Source organism: Olea europaea, unplaced genomic scaffold (assembly GCF_002742605.1).
Source record: "Olea europaea var. sylvestris unplaced genomic scaffold, O_europaea_v1 scaffold309, whole genome shotgun sequence".
Classification (NCBI taxonomy): Eukaryota; Viridiplantae; Streptophyta; class Magnoliopsida; order Lamiales; family Oleaceae; genus Olea; species Olea europaea.
In genome coordinates this window covers 265,812-286,947 of record NW_019249636.1, presented here as the reverse complement: position 1 = coordinate 286,947, position 21,136 = coordinate 265,812, and the positions used below count along the sequence as shown (strand labels likewise).

The 21,136-nt window shown below is 38.1% G+C and overlaps 3 protein-coding genes across 3 annotated transcripts; 1 reads left to right on the top strand and 2 right to left on the bottom strand.

Moving 5' to 3' along the window:
* Positions 1 to 4,653: 4,653 nt before the first annotated feature.
* LOC111385120 lies at positions 4,654 to 9,800 on the bottom strand. Its single transcript, XM_023009492.1, has 3 exons — positions 9,172 to 9,800; positions 7,555 to 9,094; positions 4,654 to 7,473 (listed from the first exon to the last, which is right to left on the bottom strand). The coding sequence occupies exons 1-3, from the start codon at positions 9,798 to 9,800 to the stop codon at positions 4,654 to 4,656; spliced, it is 4,989 nt and encodes a 1,662-aa protein (XP_022865260.1).
* A 7,773-nt stretch (positions 9,801 to 17,573) lies between these two features.
* Positions 17,574 to 18,470, top strand: LOC111385119. Its single transcript, XM_023009491.1, has 3 exons — positions 17,574 to 17,987; positions 18,095 to 18,227; positions 18,313 to 18,470. The coding sequence occupies exons 1-3, from the start codon at positions 17,574 to 17,576 to the stop codon at positions 18,468 to 18,470; spliced, it is 705 nt and encodes a 234-aa protein (XP_022865259.1).
* Positions 18,471 to 20,035: 1,565 nt separating this feature from the next.
* Positions 20,036 to 20,530, bottom strand: LOC111385118 (cyclin-dependent protein kinase inhibitor SMR3-like). The gene has a single exon (XM_023009489.1). It carries the CDS (start codon positions 20,528 to 20,530, stop codon positions 20,036 to 20,038), a length of 495 nt encoding a protein of 164 aa, XP_022865257.1.
* Positions 20,531 to 21,136: the final 606 nt, after the last annotated feature.

The following is a 21,136-nucleotide window of genomic DNA, read 5'->3' as shown; positions in this document are numbered from 1 at the left end:
AAATTTCATTCAAAACATGCACTTTGTTCAATTTGACACATGATTGACTAAAATAGGATTTCAACCTCATGACTCGTGCTCAGTGCATTGGGACTCGTGTAGACCATGCCTAGACTCCATGTGATAGGGATGTATGATCGATGACCTAAAACTATTGATAATGCTAAAAAAAATGAAAAGTTCCTAAACTATTGCAAAACGAAGTAAATGAAAGGATAGAACGTTGGGTTGCCTCCCAACCAGCGCTATTTTATAGTCGATAGCCCGACTTTTGGCATAGGTGTGTTATGACACTTTAAATATGGCTTGGGAGGTCCTGCATAGTCTGTTCAATATGGTCTTGTTCCGCATAGCAGTTATCTTCCACACTTCAAACCTGTCCTTTTTCACGTGGTGTGACTCTCCCTCATCATCCGTTTGAGACTCCATGGTGTATACCTCGATCTCCTTTGAGTCAGTGAGAATGGATTGAGGGTGCATCATATCAGCCTCCTGTATGTTTGGCGGTTTCTTCAATTCGTAATTGTAGGGGATTCCTATGTCAATCACATCAATCTGGAAATAGTTGTCTGGCTCGGTGAGATATTTCATTACTTTGAAAACATTAAAAGTGGCCTGCTCCTCACCCAGTCTCAGAGTCAATTGTCCTTGTTGCACATCTATGAGAGCTCTTGCAGTTGCCAAAAATGGTCGCCCCAATATGATAGGCACGTCCTTATCTTCTTCCATATCCAGAATTAAGAAGTCCGCTGGGAATATAAGTTTATCCACTTTGACCAATATATCTTCAATAATCCCTCGTGGATGTGTAAGTGATCGATCAGCCAGTTGTAGAGTTACTGTAGTTGCTTTAGGCTCTCCCAATCCTAGTTTCCTGAAAATAGAGAGTGGCATCAAGTTAAAACTCGCACCAAGATCACATAATGCTTTCTTAAAATAAAAATCACCAATTGTGCAAGGAACAGTGAAACTCCCTGGATCTTTCAATTTTGGTGGAAGCTTTTTCTGAATTCTTGCGCTGCACTCTTCGGTTAGCATTACTGTTTCATGATCCTCCAGCTTGCATTTATTTGATAATATGTCCTTCAGAAACTTTGCATAGCTGGGCATCTGGAATAGAGCATCGACCAACGGGATGTTGATGTGGAGCTTTATGAAGACTTCCAAAAATTTCTTGTATTGTTGCTCCATTTTGTGGTTTTTCAACCTCTGTGGAAATGGAATTGGAGGTTCATATGGGTTAACTGTAACTGTTTCTTTATTCCCTGCTTTTTCTGAGCTTTCCTTTACGGTAGATGTGTTTGGTTGTTCATCCTGCTCCACAGTTTCTTCTTCTATAGAAGGTGTATTCTCTTTGTTCTTGACTGGCCTTTTGACATGCATATCAGGTACCTGCACTCCACTTTGAGTTGTGATGACCTTGGCATGCTCTTTTGGGTTGATTTCCGCGTTACTTGGCAAATTTCCCTGTGCTCTTCCAATCAAAGCGATGGCCATCTGTCCCATTTGAGTTTCCAAGTTTTTGATGGCAGCATTCTGGTTTTGCAGAGTGATTTCGGTTTTCTCCATGTACTGATTGGTCCTCTCCATGAATTTCCTGAACATGTCTTCCAATTGAGGATTTTTCTCTTGCTGTTGAAACTGACCCTGCGGCCTATTCTGATTCTGGTTGCTCCAAGAGAAATTGGGATGCTTCTTCCAATTGTTATTGTATGCTTCCCCATATTGATTATTCTGTTGGCGTTGCCCCATTGTGCAAAATCTGTCTGCTCAACTCCTTGCATTAAAATTGGACACTCTGATGTTTTATGCTCAGCTCCACATTCCTCACAGCTAAACTTCTTATTTTGTGTTGTTTGTGATATGCTTTCTACCTTGTGAAACAACGAGTCAATCTTCGCAGATATGGCTAAATAATTATCGACCTCATAAACACCCTGAGGTTTCTTCTGAGTTATCCGCTCAGATGCCCACATCGCTGAAGTAGTTGCCATTCTTTCAAATAATTCTAGTGCTCCATCGATTGTTCGTGTAGAAATTGAGCCATCTGATGATGAGTCCACCATGCTTTTGAAGTACGGGAGTAACCCTATATAAAAAGAATCAGATTTGGTCTTTTTGTCGAACCCATGTTGAGGGCACTTCCGGAGCATATTCTTGAATCTGTTCCAGGCTTCATCAAATGATTCAGATTCTCCCTGGCTGAAAATGGATATTTCATGTCTCATTTTAGCTATCTTGGCTGGTGAGAAGTACTTTGTGCAGAATTTGTGAGCCAGGTCGTTCCAAGTAGTAATGCTTGCAATAGGAAGCGAATCCAACCATTCAAGTGCCTTGTCCCACAAGGTGTGTGGAAAAAGCCTTAACCTAATAGTATCGTCCGAGATTTCTTGATATCTGAAGTGTTGACACATATCCAAGAATCGAGATATGTGTGTATGTGGATTTTCTTTGGCTCTGCCATAAAATTGATGTCCATTTTGGAACAGCTGTATCACATTCGTCTTCAATTGAAAATTAGGTTGCCCAAACGGTGGATACACAATGCTGGACTGGCTTTGAATCACTTGAGAAGTCAAGAAGTCGCCCAAAATCTCATTTCCTTCGTTCACTGCCTCTCTTTCATTGGCTGGGATAATAGGATTGTTTAGTTCGTTAGCCATTTACAATTTTGCTTCTCGATTTTCTTTTGTAGTCGATAAAAAGTGCGTTTAATTTCAGGATCGGCTGGAATCAATTCTCCTCCAGTCGATCTTAGCATGCAAATTTAAGAGAAAAATAAGAGTAGCACTTAGATACTAAAAAGATAGATCGAATAATAAAAACAAAACAAAGACAAAAAAATAAATAAATAAATAAATAAAATAAAAACTAAAAGAGAAACGAAAATTAAATTTCGAATTAGTGCATAGAAAAATAAAATTAAACTGAACTCAATCCCCGGCAACGGCGCCAAAAACTTGTTCGCGAAATTATTCCTTTCAATTTTAAACTACCGCAAGTGTACGGTTCGTTAACAAGTAATAAAGTGGATTAAATGAGTCCGAATATCGTCCCACAGAGATTGATTAGTTCAATTTTACCTATCGTCGCCTTAACCGAAACAATAGAAATTCTTGATATTTTCGCTAACTAAATTATGATTTAATAACCTACTTATAAATATAAAGCCTGAATTAACTAAATTAAATGCGTGATTATAACTAAATGCAAGTTTTATAAAAATATGATAATGAAATGTGTACTAGGATCCCGAATCCCCTTATATCAATCCTCTTTAATCCGAATTTTATAAAATTGATAACACGATTCAATTATGAAGACCAATATTCCTAATTTGTTTAACAATCTCTCTCGAGTAGAATTAAACCTATTTTCACATGCGATCCGACTATATTTCTATGACGGATGCGAACATATAAAAATGCATTAAAGATTTATGAATACTTAAAGATCACATAAAGCATAGCGGTATATTTCTATCCCCCATCGAACTTTACGACAATTAACATAATGTCTAACTCATTTTCCATCTCTCGAGGGTAAAACAAGCCACAAATCTCATACAACTATTGCGCACATAATTGTAGAGAAAATAAAATCCATGCCAATCATTCAATAATTAAAAACACGTTTTAACGTCAAATAAATAAAATTCAAGATTAAGGGTTCATAATGTAAGGTTCATCGCAAATCCTAGCACATGAAAATCTAGCCTAACATAATGGGAAATAAAGAAAAGCAATAATTAAAACCAAGGAAGAATATCACCCAATTGATTCTTGAAGTGAAATCTTGAATCTTGAAGTGGATTGTCTTGTTTTTGCCTTGTTCTTCCTCTCCAAATCCTCCAAAATTGTGTATAATCCCCTCCAATTCTGTAAAAGTGGCGTCCCCTCGTTCTGGTCGAGTTTTAGTTTATATAGAACCCTAAAAATCTCCTTTCCTTAAGAGTTTCGGCGAAATAAGGAAACTGCTGAATCGGCCCTGAATCTTGTTCTATGCGACCGCATAATACATTTCTATGCTATCGCATAGAGTAAAAAAAATTTGAGAAAAAGTTCTCGGGAGGCTTCTATGCGACCGCATAGAATTTATACTATGCGACCGCATAGTTATACCATTCTTTTCGTTGGACAACTTTTAGTATTTTGATCATAACTTTCTCTTCTAATCTCCGATTGAAGTGATTGAAGGTGAATTGTGAAGAAAACTCAAAGATCTACACCTTTTATAGACATAGGCTTCCTCAAATTCTGATGTTTACTATGTCAAAAATGGATCTAAAGTAGAAATTAAAATTCACGAGCATAGCTTTTTCGCCTGAAAGTTGATACTTGATAATACTTCGGTTATATTTCACCTCTTGACTCCTTTCCTCATCCGATTAACCTCTAACACTCTTGAATCTTCATTCCATTTCCCGTCTCATCTATGAATTATTTGCAACTTGGTCCTCGAACTATCACTTTGCTCCATTTTAGTCTTTTTTCGGCTCTTTTCTTCTGAATTTCACCATGTTCATCGGTGTTCCCTACAATTCACAAATATGACGAGATTAAGTCACAATTCAATCATTTTTCTCATTATTAAGTCATGTTTGTGACCTAAATAAGTGTGCAAAAACACACTTATCAGCTATAAGCTCCCCCTCTAAGTTTTCTTATGACCTCGTAGGGTCCTTCCCATGTTGGCCCAAGTCTCCCTGGTTGGTGCCCGACGGCTTCTGCTTTCCTTTGGACAAGATCGCCGGCTCTTCTTATTGAAGTGCTTTGCCGTTCTGTTTTGGTAACTTGCAGTCCTAAGGGAAGCTTGCTCCCTTACCTCCTCAAGTAAGTCGAGATGTTCGGTAGTCTGTGTCTTCTTATTTGTCTCGAGCTTTCTTATTGTGGGGAGGCTAACCTCAATTGGAATGCTAGCCTCAAGTCCAAAAGCTAGCATAAATGGTGTTTCACCAATTGCTGTCTTGTGTGAAGTCCTATATGCCCACAGTATCGAAGGCAGCATGTCAGACCAATCACCTTTGGCGTCCCCTATCCTTCTTCGGAGGTCCTGCAATATGATCCGATTAGTTACTTTGGCTAACCCATTACTTTGTGGGTGTGAGACCGAAGTCAGGCGATGATCAATCCCATTGCTGGCGCAGAAGTTCTTGAACTGGGGATTGTCGAATTGTCTTCCATTATCTGTGATGAGGACTCTTGGTATCCCGAATCTGCATATGATGGACTTCCATATAAATGATCTGAGCTTCGGTTCTGAAATTGTTGCTAGAGGTTCGGCTTCTACCCACTTCGTAAAATACTCCACCGCCACAGCTACAAATTTTAATTGTCTTCGGGCCAAGGGAAAAGGCCCAAGAATATCAACTCCCCATTGCTCGAAGGGAGCTGAGTAGTAAATGGATGTCAGTTCCTCAGCAGGAGTATGTATGATGTTGCCAAACCTTTGGCACTTGTCGCACTTCCGGACGTAATCTGTGGCATCTTTCTTTAGACTTGGCCAGTAGTATTCATACCTTATCAACTTATATGCCAGAGCTCGGGCTCCTTGGTGATTCTCACAAATGCCTTCGTGAATTTCAGTTATTGCTTGATGGGACTCGGAGGGTCTGAGACACCTTAGATAAGGGAGTGTGAGACTTCTGCGAAACAGAACTCCTTCGATTATGCAATATCTAGCAACTCTATACCGAATGCTTCGGGCGAGCCGAGGGTCTACAGGAATGTTGCCATTACTTATGTAATCAACTATTGGATCCATCCAGGAGGGCTCAAGGTCAATGTCCATGATACTTGGTTTCTGGGCTATACTTGGTTCTGCAACCATCTTGATGTGCACGGTTCTATCAAGCCCGTCAACACCTATGAAGACGAGTCTGAATAATGCATCGGCTTTGGCATTTTCGGCTCTGGCTACCTTTCGAATTTCACAACTTATGAACTGCCTCTGGAGGTCATTTACTTTCAAACAATATAAGCTCATTTTTTCATCCTTTCTTTCGAAAGACCCCTCGATTTGCCCGACCACTAGCTGTGAGTCACTGAAAACCTTGACGTGGTCGCACTCAAGATTTTTCGCGAGTTCTAGGGCAATAACAATGGCTTCGTACTCTGCTTTGTTATTGGTAGCCTGGAAATCAAATTTGAGAGCGCATTGTATCTCCGTAATCTTGTCCGGACTTGTAATAATAATGCCGGCCCCCGAGCCCGAGCCCGAGCTATTGGATGCTCCGTCAACAAAAATTTCCCATATTCCTGAGGTCGAGTTCAGGCTCTCTGCTGGTGTTTCTGAGGATCTCAGAGTGAGCTCTGCTATGAAGTCGGCCAAAGCTTGGGCCTTGATTGCAGGCCGTGGCTTGAATTCTATGCCAAATTCGCCGAGTTCAATTGCCCATTTCAGTAGTCTTCCTGAGACGTCCGGCTTCTGAAGTATATGTCTGAGAGGTTGGTTGGTGAGCACAACAATTGGATGTGACTGGAAGTATGGCCGTAGTTTTCTAGCAGCCACTACTAAAGCAAGGGCGAGCTGTTCCGCAAGTATGTATCGTGTTTCTGCATCAAGGAGCACTTTACTAACATAGTAGATAGGTTGCTGAACTCTTCCTTTTTCCTTTACCAAGACACCGCTTACTGCGTTCTGAGAAATTGCCAAGTATAATAGCAGCGTGTCACCGAGTTCAGGTTTAGTAAGGACTGGAGGTGTTGATAATGTCTGTTTAAGCTCCTGAAAGGCTAAGTTGCATTCCTCGTTCCAGTCGAACCCTTTATTTCCCCTAAGTAGTTTGAAAAAGAGGGAGCACCTGTCAGCTGCCCGGGAAACAAACCTGTTTAGTGCTGCTATGCGACCTGTCAACTTCTGAATGTCCCTTTTGCATTTAGGGGCCTCCATACTTATCAGAGCTTGAATTTTATCGGGATTTGCCTCTATTCCTCTGTGCGTGATCATAAAACCCAGGGATTTTCCAGATGCCTCCCCAAATGCATATTTTGCCGGGTTGAGCTTTATGCTGTACCTCCTTAACGTAGCAAACACTTCCTCTAGATTAGAAACATGGCTACTCGACTGTTTGCTCTTGACCACCATATCATCCACATACGCTTCGACTGTTTTCCCAATTAGCTTGGCGAAGATTTTGTTCACTAACCTTTGATATGTTGCTCCAGCATTCTTCAGACCGAAGGGCATGACCCTATAGCAGTAGATGGCTGAATCTGCCATGAACGAGGTCTTCTCTTGATCTTCTTCTGCCATAAGAATTTGGTGATACCCCGAGAAAGCATCCAAGAAGCTGTACAGCATATGACCTGACGTGCTATCTACGAGATTATCAATTCTGGGCAGTGGATAACTGTCTTTGGGGCATGCTTTATTCAAATATGTGAAGTCAATGCAAACTCGCCACTTTCCATTAGCTTTCTTGACAAGAACCACATTGGCAAGCCATTCGGGGTATTGTACCTCTTGAACGAACTGTGCATTAAGGAGTTTGGTAATCTCCTCTTTTATGACTTCTCATCTTTTCGGTGCAAACTGTCTCTTCCTTTGCTTCACAGGTCTTGCTTTTGGGTTCACGTTAAGTCTATGTACTACAACCTCTGGGTCAATTCCAGGCATGTCCTCAACATTCCAAGCGAACACATCAATGTTCCGGGAGAGACAGCTTAAAAGTTCAGCCATGATCTCTGCATCTAACCCTCGACCAACTGTCACTTTTCTTTCGGACTTGATCTCGACCTCCTCCAATCCTTCTACCGGAGCCAGCCTTTCGTAATTTTCATGCTCGAGCTCGAGCTCTGTAACTTGCATGATGTCATTTTTGATTTTTCGAACGCTGGTTACATAACACTGTCGGGCCACCGTTTGGTTGTCTCGGACTACCCCGATGCCATTAGGAGTAGGGAATTTCATAGCCAGGTGAAAAGTTGAGACAATAGCTCGAATTCTGTTGAGCATTGGTCTTCCCAATATGGCGTTGTAAGCCATCGACGTACGAACGACTTCAAAGGTAGTGATCTGTGTTACCTGCTTACCTTCGGTTCCCAATGTTAAGGGTAACCCGACGATACCTTCCGGGGTGATGACCCCACCTCCAAACCCTTGCAGGGGTGTTTTCACTGGCTTTAGTTGTTCTGACGAGATCCCCATTTGAACAAAAGCTTCGTGAGACAATACGTTTGCTGCACTTCCGTTATCTACCAGAATTCTCTTGACTTCAAAGTTGGCGATGATGGCCGATATGACAAGAGCATCATCATGGGGGAATGCTATGCCTTCCAAGTCATCCATCCCAAAACTGATGTCCTCTGTACGACCAAGATCTTGTCTTGAGATGATCGGTGGCTGTCTGGCATACTCTTTTCGCCCACTGCTAGAGTCTCCTCTCGAGGTTGTTCCTCCAACAATGATATTGATAGTGCTTGCAGTTGATTGCTTGTTTCCTCGATCCTCTGGGCCTTTTCCCCCATTCTGGTTATTCCTCGGGCGTTTGTCATTGTTAATGTAAGAGCTCAGAAATCCTCTTCTTATAAGAGCTTCGATTTCCCGCTTTAAGGCCAGACAATCTTCTGTGGTATAGCCGTGATCTCTATGAAAATCACAGTATTTGCTCTTGTCACGAGTATCGGGGGGGGGAGACCGCAATCGGGGAGGCCATTTCAGTTCCCTAGAGTCCTTGATTTCCATCAGGATGTTGGACCTCGAAGTGTTCAGGTGGGTGAAAGCCGTTGAAGGTGGATCCTTTCTTGGTTTGACCCTAGGTATCTCTTGTCTTAAGCTGGACTCATGTGGCCTTTTCTGATCCAACCTCCCTGATGAGGTAACTTCCCTTTTTGGGGCCATGGTTTCTTCCATATTGATGTATTTCTTAGCCCGTGTGAGTAGCTCGGTTACTGACTTCGACGGGGTTTTAGATAAGGACATTTTGAACGCTTCGCACTTAATGGCGTAAGTCAGAGCTGAGACTGCAGCTGTGATATGTAGATCGAGGATCTGAAGCCTTTCTTTGTTGAACCTGGTCATGAAACTGCGCAGTGTTTCGTTGGGTCCTTGATGTATCTGCATGAGCGATACAGCTGTCTTTCTGATTCTTTTGCTGCTCGCAAAGAAAGTGGAGAACTTGTCAGCCAAATCTAAAAAGGAGGTGATGGAGTTCGTTCCAATGTGGAAAACCAATCTCTAGCCGCATTCGTGAGGGTTTGAGGGAATGCCTTGCACATTACCGCATCTGGTGCAACTTGTAAGTTCATGATATCCGTGTATACATTGAGATGGTTGATGGGGTCGGTTGTCCCGTCGTACTCCTTTATCCGAGGATACTTGAACCTATCGGGAAGGAGGTACGAGAGGACTTCTGGAGTGAATGGTGTATTGGGGGTGAACCCTGTTGCTGCCCGAGTATTTTGTTGCATGCCCGCTGCTATCCCTTCTTCAATAATTCTTGCAAGTTCGGCGGAGTCTATTGCAACGGACCTTGAACCTGATGCAACTTGTGGTACCCCTAAGGTTCCAACCCCACTGTCATCATGGGTTGCATGATGAACTCGAGTCCGGACATCTGTCATAAAGCTACCTTCAGGTGTTGGGGTGTGAGATGGATGCGAATTTCTCTGACTTAGCAGTTGGGTCAATGCAACCACCTGCTGGCGAAGTTCCTCAAAAGCTCCGGCGAAAACAATAGCTTGAGGAGGTGCTAGCATCTCCGACGACTCTTCTTGAGGAATATGGTGTTCCACAGGAGGTGGAGGGTTATCCGGGATGGATGAGCTTACTGGAGGAAGACCTGAACGTGTATTGACCATGGCTTTTGGTAGCGAAGTTCTCACAGACGGCGCCAATGATGCTACCAAAAAATATCACCTGAAAATCTCGAGCTTGATGACTGGGATGGAACACGAACTGCGCCTTCCAGTACCTGAAACAAAGGTAACGAGGTGTGTGCTCGTCGCCTCTCCGATGCTTAAGTCAGATAGGAAATTTTATGCGTGAGGCTATAAACTGAGGATAATAATGAAGAACGTACCTTTGGAATGAGCACAGGTTGTGTATTTATAGGTGTTAGTGGTTGAGTCCTAGGATGACTGATTCTGCCACAATCCTTGTCCTCGTAGGAAAAGGAGTTGGTGTTTCACCTCATGTATTCAAATCACTGTTTGAGTCAAAGAAGGAGTCTAAGAAGGTAGGGATTGTGTTCAAGGTAGGATTAGTGCTTCCATAGGTCACATATGGAAGTTGACGAGTCAACACATCTACCCCGACCTAAAATACCCGAGCTGGTTTTGGTGTTTTTAGATGATGATAAGGTCAGGGTTGGAGGATGTGATCGGGGTCAAGTGGTCAGGGTTCAATAATAACGAGATCTGGAATCATCACTTAGTATTCGTCCAAAAATGTTGTTAACATGCTTTAAAATGAGTGTTGAATATATTAATACATATTTTTATTTTTTATTTGTTTGCTTATTTAAAAATATAATGAGCAAATGAGTTTTTTTTACCCTATTTTAATGAAAACTTTGGAGAAAAATCATAATCATGAACAATTTATGTTAATTGGAAAATAAAATAAAAATGAAATAAAAGTTTGAGATAATGTGTAAGGTTATGAACATTTTATCACAATGCTGACGTGGAAGGCCACAGATCTACCTCCAACAATCAATGTTGCCACCATGTTTTCAAAATTGCACAATCTTCCCCACCACACCCCTCCAAACATCATCGTAACTACCAATCTCAGCTTCAAGCATTGTAATGTGCATGTTACACAAACTTGAATCTTTTAAATTATGGATTAGTTTAATAACAAAGCGACAAGGTACAGATGCTATTGAGTTACAGGTGTCGAATAGGCGAGGCTATCCGCCCTGTATTCAGCTTGACCCAGGGCTCACCTAGAGACAATATTTTACTTTTTTATTTATATATTTTGAAGTAGACTTAACAAAAGAAAGACCAAATGGAAATACTATACCAATGACCTAATCGAGCTCCCATTTTCAAGATGGGCCTCCAAGAAATGCACGTCATGCTAAGTTCATAGATAGCCCATATTAGCTCACCACATAGACTACTCAATCCAACACGTTTGACAAAAAAAGTTTGACCGTGTTTAAAAGTAATTTTTAAAAATTTTCCTCGAAAAGTTTTGCTAGTTTTATAGCACGACAATATTCCAAGAAAAATTTAAGTAACATCATATTCCAACTATTCTCATATTATACATATATTCATTGCTATATAATCTTTGATGTTTATTGTATCTACAATATATCTCGTGTAAATATAAATACTATTATTTTTACATTGTAGTTGAAATGTTACTTATCTCCCTTCTTGTCTATCTTAGCATTTACAGCTTCTTTTCTCCACAAACCGTTCACTTGGAATTCGAAAGGATTGTGGATCATCATACTCATCATGTATCGACGTAAATACCATATTAGAGAAATCAATTGCTCCCACAGAATCCTGACATGAAAACCAAAAAGTTTGGTTACAAAAGGAATACTGACAGTGAAGGAAAAATGTACGAAGTTAAATATTACCACCCTACCTAAAAATATTGGAACCATGGTTTCACCTTATCCTTCTCGTATGGTGAGTTATGAATAGTGGCATTGTTCACGATGTCTCTATACAATTCAAGGCAAGCCTGTAAAACTCTATGAAAATACTAACTCACTGTTTGTCTAGACTTGAAGAAAGTAAAACTTCCAATTCAATTATGGTGGTCATGTCCAATGGTGTTGAGAAATATAGCCATTCGTTTCTCTACTTTGACAGATCTACTGTCTACCAAGCCATACGTTCGTAAACGAGCACATAACCTCTGAAACTGAACTATCTTTATCCTCAGTAGATCATGACAAATCCTACCACTCATACCGAACATTCATGTAAGTGTCATTTCTCTTTCAGAATCTCAGTTTCTATGTGGAGCTCTAGGAAGTTGTTGATTACGACGCGTGACGGTATTATATATTACAATTGCTTGCATAACTACCATCCAAAATAGTCCTAATTGTTGTCTTTAGCGACGACGTTGGTTCCTTGTGATAGCCATGGTACTTAGAACAACATCTAAAAGGTGTTAATATAATGTAAATTATTGTTGACAATGAACAAAAAATGAAAACATATATGGTCAACGTGAAAATACAAGTACGAATGAGCTAATACACATATAGTTATCAACTCAAAATGGCTCTTCAAAAGTAATATCAAGGTGTATACATTCAATGCAATTATTGGAAGTATGAATTAATATTGTAGATGTTCCTAAAATGGTAGGTATATTTACATTAATATTTTAGTATAAATTTATAATTGTATATTTTCTTGCAATTATTGGTTGATTTTAATTTTCAATGTATTTCCTAGAAGGATAGCCCACAACTAAATAATAATTTTACGGAACAATTGTAGAAAACAGAGGTAAAATAATTCTTCCAAACGGACCCTCAAATTGTTTTACATGTGATTAGCTCGATTAAATTTTTTTGAGGGAAATAACTTGACTAAGTCTAAGCATAATTACATTTCAAAGACCGTGCACATTATTTTGGACTAAGATACTTGGTTTGAAATGATGCAATTTTGGCCCTAAAAGGCTAAAAAATACAACTGTTGAAACAGACAATGATATTTCAATGCTCAAAATGACATACACAAACATATATGAAAAGTAGGTTAATCAAGAGAATTGATCCAGACATACACAAAATTGTTCCTGATTAAGTCAAAAGGGCAACAATAATTGCTTAATCTATATTTTAATCTAAATCCTAATAATTAATATAGAAGCAAATGATTCAGTTTTTTATTATTTAAAGAAATGAATGTGATAACATTAATTACTCGATTTGCTCTTGACGTATAACCATCTCTTCAACAACGTTTTAGGCCAAAAAAGCGTCAACAGCAAATAGTAGAAATAAAAAATCTTGAAATTCATAACAAAAAAATAACGCATATTCACTCACTTGTGTTTAGCTTTTTGGAAAACCAAAGCAAATTACAAGCATTTACCCAACCCTTCAACTTCCAGGGGCAGGGGGGAGAGGAACGTATACACTTGCAAATATTATGTTTATGCAGTACATACATAATTCGAGATTTCAAAGGGGAAAATAGAGAGAGACGGAGAGATAAGATCAAAATCAAAGAGCGTGTATTGTTGGTATGGATTATGTGGAGATTTTTTAGGTCGACATCGTCGGTATTCCAGAAGTGGGGTGGTTCTGCGTGAGAAATGGGATGGGGGAGTGGTGTGAGAAGAAAGAAAAAGAGAAATAGGGTTTGGCATGTCTATTTGGGTATGTTTCACTTTCAATTGCCAAGAAGATGAAAAATCAGCTCACCCATGGGAATTGAAATTCCTCATTTTCGTGGAATGGAGTGTCACGTGAGTGAACGTGAGAAAAACAATTGCCAGGAAGATATTACCTATCAAACAGGCTAAAACTTGGAAAATGGTGATATAATTTCCATTTTCCATGGAAAATAAGGCCTATCAAACAGGGCCTTATTTCTCTTTCATTTTCCTTCACTACTCGTCTTTGAGACAAACAAAAATGGGACCTTTCCAATTCTCTCTAGTCTCTGTTTGATTGGGATATATTTTCCATACAGAACTTCTGCACATTGTTCAATGCTATATGCTATAACCTTCAAAAAACAAAAAAATAGAAAAAAAGAGAGACAGCTTTACTATGCCAAAACGGTTTCTTGTCATGTCAACGATAGGAAGTTTTTGTCCTGCATTTCATTTCAATTCAACTTACGAAACATTTAGGGTGTGTTTGATTGCACACATTTTCCATGGAAAATGATTTTTTTCCACCTAATTTCCTACTTTTGTCTTATTTGATTGATAATTTATTCCAAGGAAAATATTTTCCTTGTTTTGGTCATGTGACCACATTTTCCTTGAAAACAAGGAAAATATTTTCCTTGGGGGAAGGTGGATTTTATTTTCTATGGAATTTAACCTTTCCAAAAATTCTAGGTAACCAACCACGTGAATATCTCTCTCTCTCTCATATCTATCCACCTACGTACAAATCACTACCGTCTCTCTCATCGATTCAACCAAACAGGAAGGCGTCTCTCTCATCGATTCAACTGAAGCAGGAAGAAGAAATCGACCAACCAAGAAGGCATCTCTCTCATCGATTCAACCGACTAGGAAGAAGAAATCGACGACCCTTCTCTGCTTCCAGATCTACCTCCGGGGAAATCACTGCAAAAGGTTGGCAACGAGACGGTGACTGCATAGATTGAGGTTAGTTTAACAATCAAACCACAATATTTGATTTCTATATGTTTAATTATTAATTAAACTGGGTACAAAGTGAACACGGATTCCAGAATTTGTTTTTGATTTTCTTGATTTTGAGATTCCACATGATTATATGCGAACACGGATTCCATAATTTTTCTCATCTGTAATGACCCCCAATTATGTTTCTGTGATGGGTTCTGCAAGGTGGAGGTGGAGCTGCTAATAGAATCTAGGCAGTGATCTGGTCGAGGGATAGTTGAAGATTTTGAAGTAGGTCAAACATATCAATCTTCAATCTTCAGTGTTAGATGTGGTCCAGTTTAATGCCTAAAAAACAAATGCGGTCCATTTATACAGCTACCCCGTGCTTCTCTGCTTTTTTTGTGTTTGTATTTAATGCCATTTGTAAGGATTGCAAGTCTTCAAATTTTGTAAACTTCTATTAATAACCAACCAGCCTAGATTGAAATCTAACTCTTGCTAATACAATGTGTAAATTACATCATGAAAGTGCCTAAAGCTGTTGGCTCCATTTGAAGTATTGGAATTATGGTGTTTTGATACAAATGCACATTGATTACATGTAGCGGTGCGTCTAGAGTGATGTAGTTTTTAGGAATCTAAGTCTATAGTTTTTTTAGAGAAGATTTGTTAATTGTTATTTCCCATTTTGGAATCTAAGTCTTTAGTTTTTTAATCGGTCAATAAGTAGGATCTTCAACAATAGGTGGGTTTTTTGGACTTATCTTTGGTTTTACAGAATCAGAAATATAAGGTTTCTGCTACATGAAAAGTAGGTTTTCTGAGGGTATTCTAGGAAATTTCTGGCTATAGTGAAGTTTGATTATTGTTGCCTCTCGAATATGGTTATGATTTACAGGTTTTTATATGTTCTTTTCAACCGCTGGTATCTAGTACTTGTTAGTAGAATCTCAGATATTGGTTGAGACAGCCTCAGATGGTATCCAAGTGGTTGGATTTCGAAGCTCAATTTTTGCACATTTGGATACTTGTTTCTTTGTGGCATGCAATAGAGGAATTGTATTTGGAGATCAGAAATTTGAATTTGATGGATATACTGAATTGTAATTTTGCATTTGGATTTCCTATCTTGGCAAGATTTGTCTGAATGGAAGCAAGCGCCTGCTTTGACTAACCCATGATTTGCTGTGTGTATAGTATTATAATGGATGTCAAGGCGGCAAGGAGAGTCACTGTCTTCAATCAACTTGCAATGGAGTTGATTTGCTTTTACACCTCTTTTTTCGTGGAAGGGTGAAATTAAATTGTAACTGAAGTATGAGAAAAACCATATGAAAGACTTACTCTTCTCTCATTAAATGCCCTATTGAAACAATTGTTTAATGCATGTGTTAATACGTCTACATATGTGTGTGTTAACGCTAGTGTTTTGATTGGCTTGGGTGTGTGTATCTATGGATCTATTACCAATATAATGCACAATAATTTAACCGTTGTCCATTGTGCTTATTTCCTTGTAGCTACAGTTAACTTTTTATTCTGTAATACTTTTAAGTTATTCTTTCTAAACCAATTTTTATTGAATTTTTATTTACTGTGGTAGTTTATAACATGGCTACAACAACAAATCAATGTTGATGCCAACGACAACATTTAGGCTTAGTTTGGGCGATGGTCATACAAGCGATTGTGATATATAACGAACTTAGGCATCATGCACAACATCTTCCAAGAGCTCCTCATACAAATTGAAATTCTGAAAGAGAAATAACACTTACACGAATATTTGGCATGAGTGATACAATATGTCGTGATCTCCTTAGGATGAAAATAGGTCCATTTCAAAGATTATGTGCTCGTTTGCGAACTTATGGATTGGTTGACAGTAAATACGTTCGAATTGAGGAACAAGTCACAATTTTTTGGTATACAGTCGGGCATGACCAATGTAATCGCGCTGGACATTTTACTTTCTTTCGCTCTGGTCAAACAGTGAGCTTTTACTTTTACAGAGTCTTACACACTTGTTTTGGAATATATAGAGATGTTGTGATTAATGCCACTCCTCATAACTCACCATACGAAAAAGAAAATGTACAGCCATGATACTCCTTTTTTCAGGTTAGTGGTTTGTAGTTATTTCATCATATTTCTTCAAACTTCAATATTCACATTTATTTTGAAAAGTAATGTTTTTTAAAGGATGCCGTAGGAGCAATCGATGGTACACATATAGCTGCATATGTGCCTTTAGAGGAAATAGGTAAATATCGCAATAGAAAGCAAGTGATTTCCCAAAATGTTTTAGTAGCTTGCACATTTGATATGAAATTTACGTACGTGCTTGCCAGTTGGGAGGGATTCGCACAAGATGGTCGATTGTTACGGAGTGCAATATTATGCCAAGGACATAAGCTAACAATTCCTGTTGGTAAGTTGTGTCACTATTTTGAAAACATTTCTTCCCCATATAAGTTATAATAATTACCTAACTACCATCTTATGAACGACTCTTTTCTAGGTAAATATTACCTTGTTGATGCTGGCTTCCCATCGGTTTCGGGTTTTCTTGCACCATACCGTAGGACTCGTTATCATCATAAAGACATTGAAGGTCAACGTCCTGAAAGGAGTTGTTCAATTTTTGACATTCATCTCTACGTAATGTTATTGAGCATACAATTGGTTTGTTGAAAAAAGATTTGCATATTTAAGACATCAATCATATCATGACATTGACACACAAGCAAAGATAGTCCTTGCCTGTTCTGCCATCCACGGCTTCTTGAGGATTGATGACGTTGAAGATGTTTGTGAGAAGGACGACTTAGATAGTAATGATGATGACGTTAACCCTACGCATGTTGATGTACCTGAAGATGAAACTCTAAATGCTCACATATCTTTCACAAATCAGGAAGTGTGGTCTAATAAGAGGAATGTGATTGCTGATTTAATGTGGGCTGATTATCTTCCCAATCAGAATGCGGGAATTGATTTCGATTGAAATCTGATTTTTTTTCTTTTTCATCTTGTTTTTTATTTTTTATTTGTTTTTCGTTTATGTAATGCATATAAACTTACTAGATTTTCATATGTAGTAATTGCTTGAATTGAAGACGTATTGACATTAAGCAGATTTTTTGTTTTTTTTTTTCCATGTCCTATAATAGTTGACATAAAATTGTTAGAATTTTAAATATTGTAATTGGAATTGCTATTATCGGAGACATTGTTGACATGCAATTTTCTTAAATGTTCTTATTTATTGGTTGACCATAAACAGTTAATCTTGCACTATACAATTCATGGCAAATATTCGACAAAGCTCTGCGGCACCTTTTCGAGTTCCTAGACCAACCCTCCATTCAAATGTGGAGGAAATAAGCTCAACCCAAGTGGATCCTAATTCTAGGAATCGTCAAATACGTTGGAGTGATGCAATGGACGGTTGTATGATAACTGCACTACTGCATGAAGTGTTGTCTAGTCACAAAAGAAGTGACAATGGCTTTTCATCATATCATTTGTCCAAAGCAATCAAGAGCGTGCACAATGGATGCAGAGTCATGGTGTTTGATAAGAATGTGAGGGCGCGATTGAAAACTCTGAAAAAAGAATATGTTGAAGTTCGTCAGTTGTTAAGCATGAGTGGTTTTGGGTTAGATCCTCACACTGGACGTGTCACAACCAATGTACTAGCTTGGGAGGAGTTGTTGAAGGTACAAAATTTCATTGACCAATGAAAGTATTATTCCTTAAATATTACTAATATAATTTATTTTGCCCACTGACTAGCGTAAAACATATTTCACTCTTTTTCTTGTAGAGCAAACCAGAATTTGAAAAGTGGAGGACCAAATTTTGTTCTCGTTATGATGATTTGGAGGCTATCTTTGGAAATGATTATGCTACAGGAGATCGCGCTATAACCGACAATGACATTTTATCCCCCGATCATGGTACGTACTAGATTGTACATAAAAATTTATATAATTCGTATTATATTAGAGATTCTAACAAATTCTTATTTTATTATTTTTTTAGATGAAAATGTGCATGAAGTTGATAGTCAAAATGAGGATACGGATCCAAGCCCCATTCGCGCTCCTAAGCGTAATGCAGAAGGAGGAGCTAACAAAGTTCACCGTCGCCGTACCCAACCTAATGATGAGAGTCTCGTTGCCCTATCAAGCATTGCCTAATCATCTAAAAAAAATTGCTAATGCTATGGAGACTCAAGCAACATTAGATACGCTAAACCACATCAATTGGTAGTTGGTTCTAGAAAAATTACAAGGCATGAGATAGAAAAGCGTGACATAATGCAAGTAATTAAAATATTTCGATCGGATGAGAGTCTGGCTAGAGTATTTATGAGTTTGATTGATGAAGAATTCGTGCGTGATTTAGTATTTGAGAATCTAGGCCGTGATCCGCCTCCACTATTTTAAGATGACTTGCTTGGATAATTTAACAAACATATGTGGAAGTATGACATTTATGTTGATTTTATTTGCTATTTTCTTATGATAGAGATTTTTCGGGTTTTTTCATTTTCGTTTTATGTAATACATTGGACGAAATTTCATCATTATTTATTGAATTGATTATCTTATTATTATTTTTGACTGCAAAGAAGAATATGTAAATGGTAGAAATCTGAATTGTTAGGGATAATTATTTCATCTCAACAGTGTTTATGCATCTTTCGTACCGAATCTTGACATATTTTTATCCACAAATTAACTGCTATATTAATTATGATTGATTAGGATTTGGCTGCATTTATGTCTATAATTTGTTTAAGATTTGAATCATTCATTGACAAATTTTCATGGGAAAAAACTACTATTTTTCATGGAAAAAGTGACAATTTCCATGGAAAATAGTGGTTGTCAAACAGATAAAGTTGGAAAAAATGATTATTTCCATGGAAAATAATGGCTATCAAATATCAAAAGTTGGAAAATTGCAACATTTTCTAGGTTGAAATTTAAGTCAATCACACACATGTAATTAACATTTTCCATATAAATAATTTCCAGGCAATTGAATTACCTGAAAAATATTTTCTTTCCATGCAATTTTCCTACTTGCAATTAAACGCACCCTTATATATTTTCAATTCTCAGCAGTTCATGACTTCAAGGGAACTTGCTAAAAAGCCAAAAATATAAAACAAATGCATGGATTAAATTAAGAAGGCAGTGTCTCTCTCTCTTCCCTTTTTTTTTTTTTTTTTTTTTTTTTTTTTTTTTGGGTTGATAGGAATAAGGTTGAGGCCAGTGGCTTTTAACATCTCTAATTTTGATTAAAAAAAAATGAAGAAAGTAAATTATACACAAATATTTTTATTCCACATTCAATTCCAAATGGAAAAAAAATAAATAAATAAAGGAAAAATCCTTGTAACTGAAAGTACCTTCTCTTCTTTTCACAAACATAACACCTTGATTACAAAAGAAATGGAAGCAATAAATTCTCTCCTTTACTCCATAGTCTGTACTGGCAAGTCTAACCTCTAATTTTTTAAAACTGTTATCTTCATAGTTGAAATAAAATAAAAATTTACTAAAATATTAATCCCGCTTCGAAAATTTCCAGATATAACTACAAGAAAACTAAGTTAAATGAATTCTTTGAAGTAAAAATATGTTTATATTTTCAATATATATAGTCAAGAAAACCATGAACATTAAGAAAAAGAACCTCATTATTTTTTAGAATAAATAATCTTACTGTATAGAGAGAGAGGTGTCGTAAACATTTATTCATCATCATTGCTTCGAGCTTTCTTGATTTTGTGTTCATTATCATCTCGAGGCCTTGGAGGGAACATTGATTCGATCTCGGCCGACACATCAAGCTGGAGGCGCCTACGAATTCTTGATGGCGATAATTTTCTTTTCGTAGATGATCTGGTTTTTCTTGGTGCTGGCGGGCACTGCTTGACCACTGGGATTTTGTGATCCGAAGACGTCGGCGTTTTGAACCCTTTATCATATTCTTCTACCTCGGACTGTGCTAAACATGGCTTTTTAGATTCTCGAGAAGAAAATATTGCCTTAACCTCTTCTTCTTCATCTTCTTCTTCATCTTTGTGATGAGTATCTTGATCATCTTGTTTTGTTACATTAACTTGACCACCATCTGACACAATATCCTGTGAATAATCTGGATCGTCCACCTTAGATTCTGAAATAATGTCGAGTTTAATCTCCTTTGGCTCTTCTTTGACGAGAAAATACTCTGCACTTGACATTCTCACGTATGAAGACTGCTCAACCTCTGAGCACATGAAATGAAAGGACGGTGGGTGGGGTGGGGGTTTGAGGGAGTCAAGAAGAGAAAATGGTGGGTTGTTAGAGAATTCCTACATGAAATATAATCGTCAAGATCACCATCTTTTGTTTTCCTTTAATTGATTATTTTCACTGTGTTTCTTTAGATATTTGGCGTTTTTCTCTATGCTTTTGAAGCAAGAAGTGGAGAGAGAAAGATAGAGAGAGAAAGAGAAATGTTAGTAATGACGGTAGAGGAGGTTTAAAACAGTATCTTTAGAAGGATCCAATGCGCACAAACTCTCGTGGTAGTACTTATATTCTGTTTAATGAAAATAAGCAGCTTTTCCTGTTTTCTGATTAATCTCTACGCACTTTGATGCAACCTATGCACGTGGTTGATAAATGGGGCCCATCGACAAATCTTTAATTTCTCTTCACATCTTTTCAACTATTTTATCACCTGCTTAGTTTATGTTGCAAGCAACTACATTTAGTTCCTCTTTGATCCCATTAATTTCTTGTAACGTAGCCTCTGTTTATTTTTCATTCTTTCCCTATTAAAATGAAAAATATAACTGTTATTC

Excerpts from the sequence above, each read along its gene's own strand:
- LOC111385118 (XM_023009489.1), bottom strand. The coding sequence starts at position 20,530 with ATGTCAAGTGCAGAGTATTTTCTCGTCAAAGAAGAGCCAAAGGAGATT.
- LOC111385119 (XM_023009491.1), top strand. The coding sequence starts at position 17,574 with ATGGCAAATATTCGACAAAGCTCTGCGGCACCTTTTCGAGTTCCTAGA. Across the intron at positions 17,988-18,094 it reads CTTGGGAGGAGTTGTTGAAG|AGCAAACCAGAATTTGAAAA; the intron begins GTACAAAATTTC and ends TTTTTCTTGTAG. Across the intron at positions 18,228-18,312 it reads CATTTTATCCCCCGATCATG|ATGAAAATGTGCATGAAGTT; the intron begins GTACGTACTAGA and ends TTATTTTTTTAG.
- LOC111385120 (XM_023009492.1), bottom strand. The coding sequence starts at position 9,800 with ATGGTCAATACACGTTCAGGTCTTCCTCCAGTAAGCTCATCCATCCCG. Across the intron at positions 9,095-9,171 it reads ACGAATGCGGCTAGAGATTG|CAAAAGAATCAGAAAGACAG; the intron begins GTTTTCCACATT and ends CTTTGCGAGCAG. Across the intron at positions 7,474-7,554 it reads TGAACCCAAAAGCAAGACCT|TTCGTTCAAGAGGTACAATA; the intron begins GTGAAGCAAAGG and ends CTTAATGCACAG.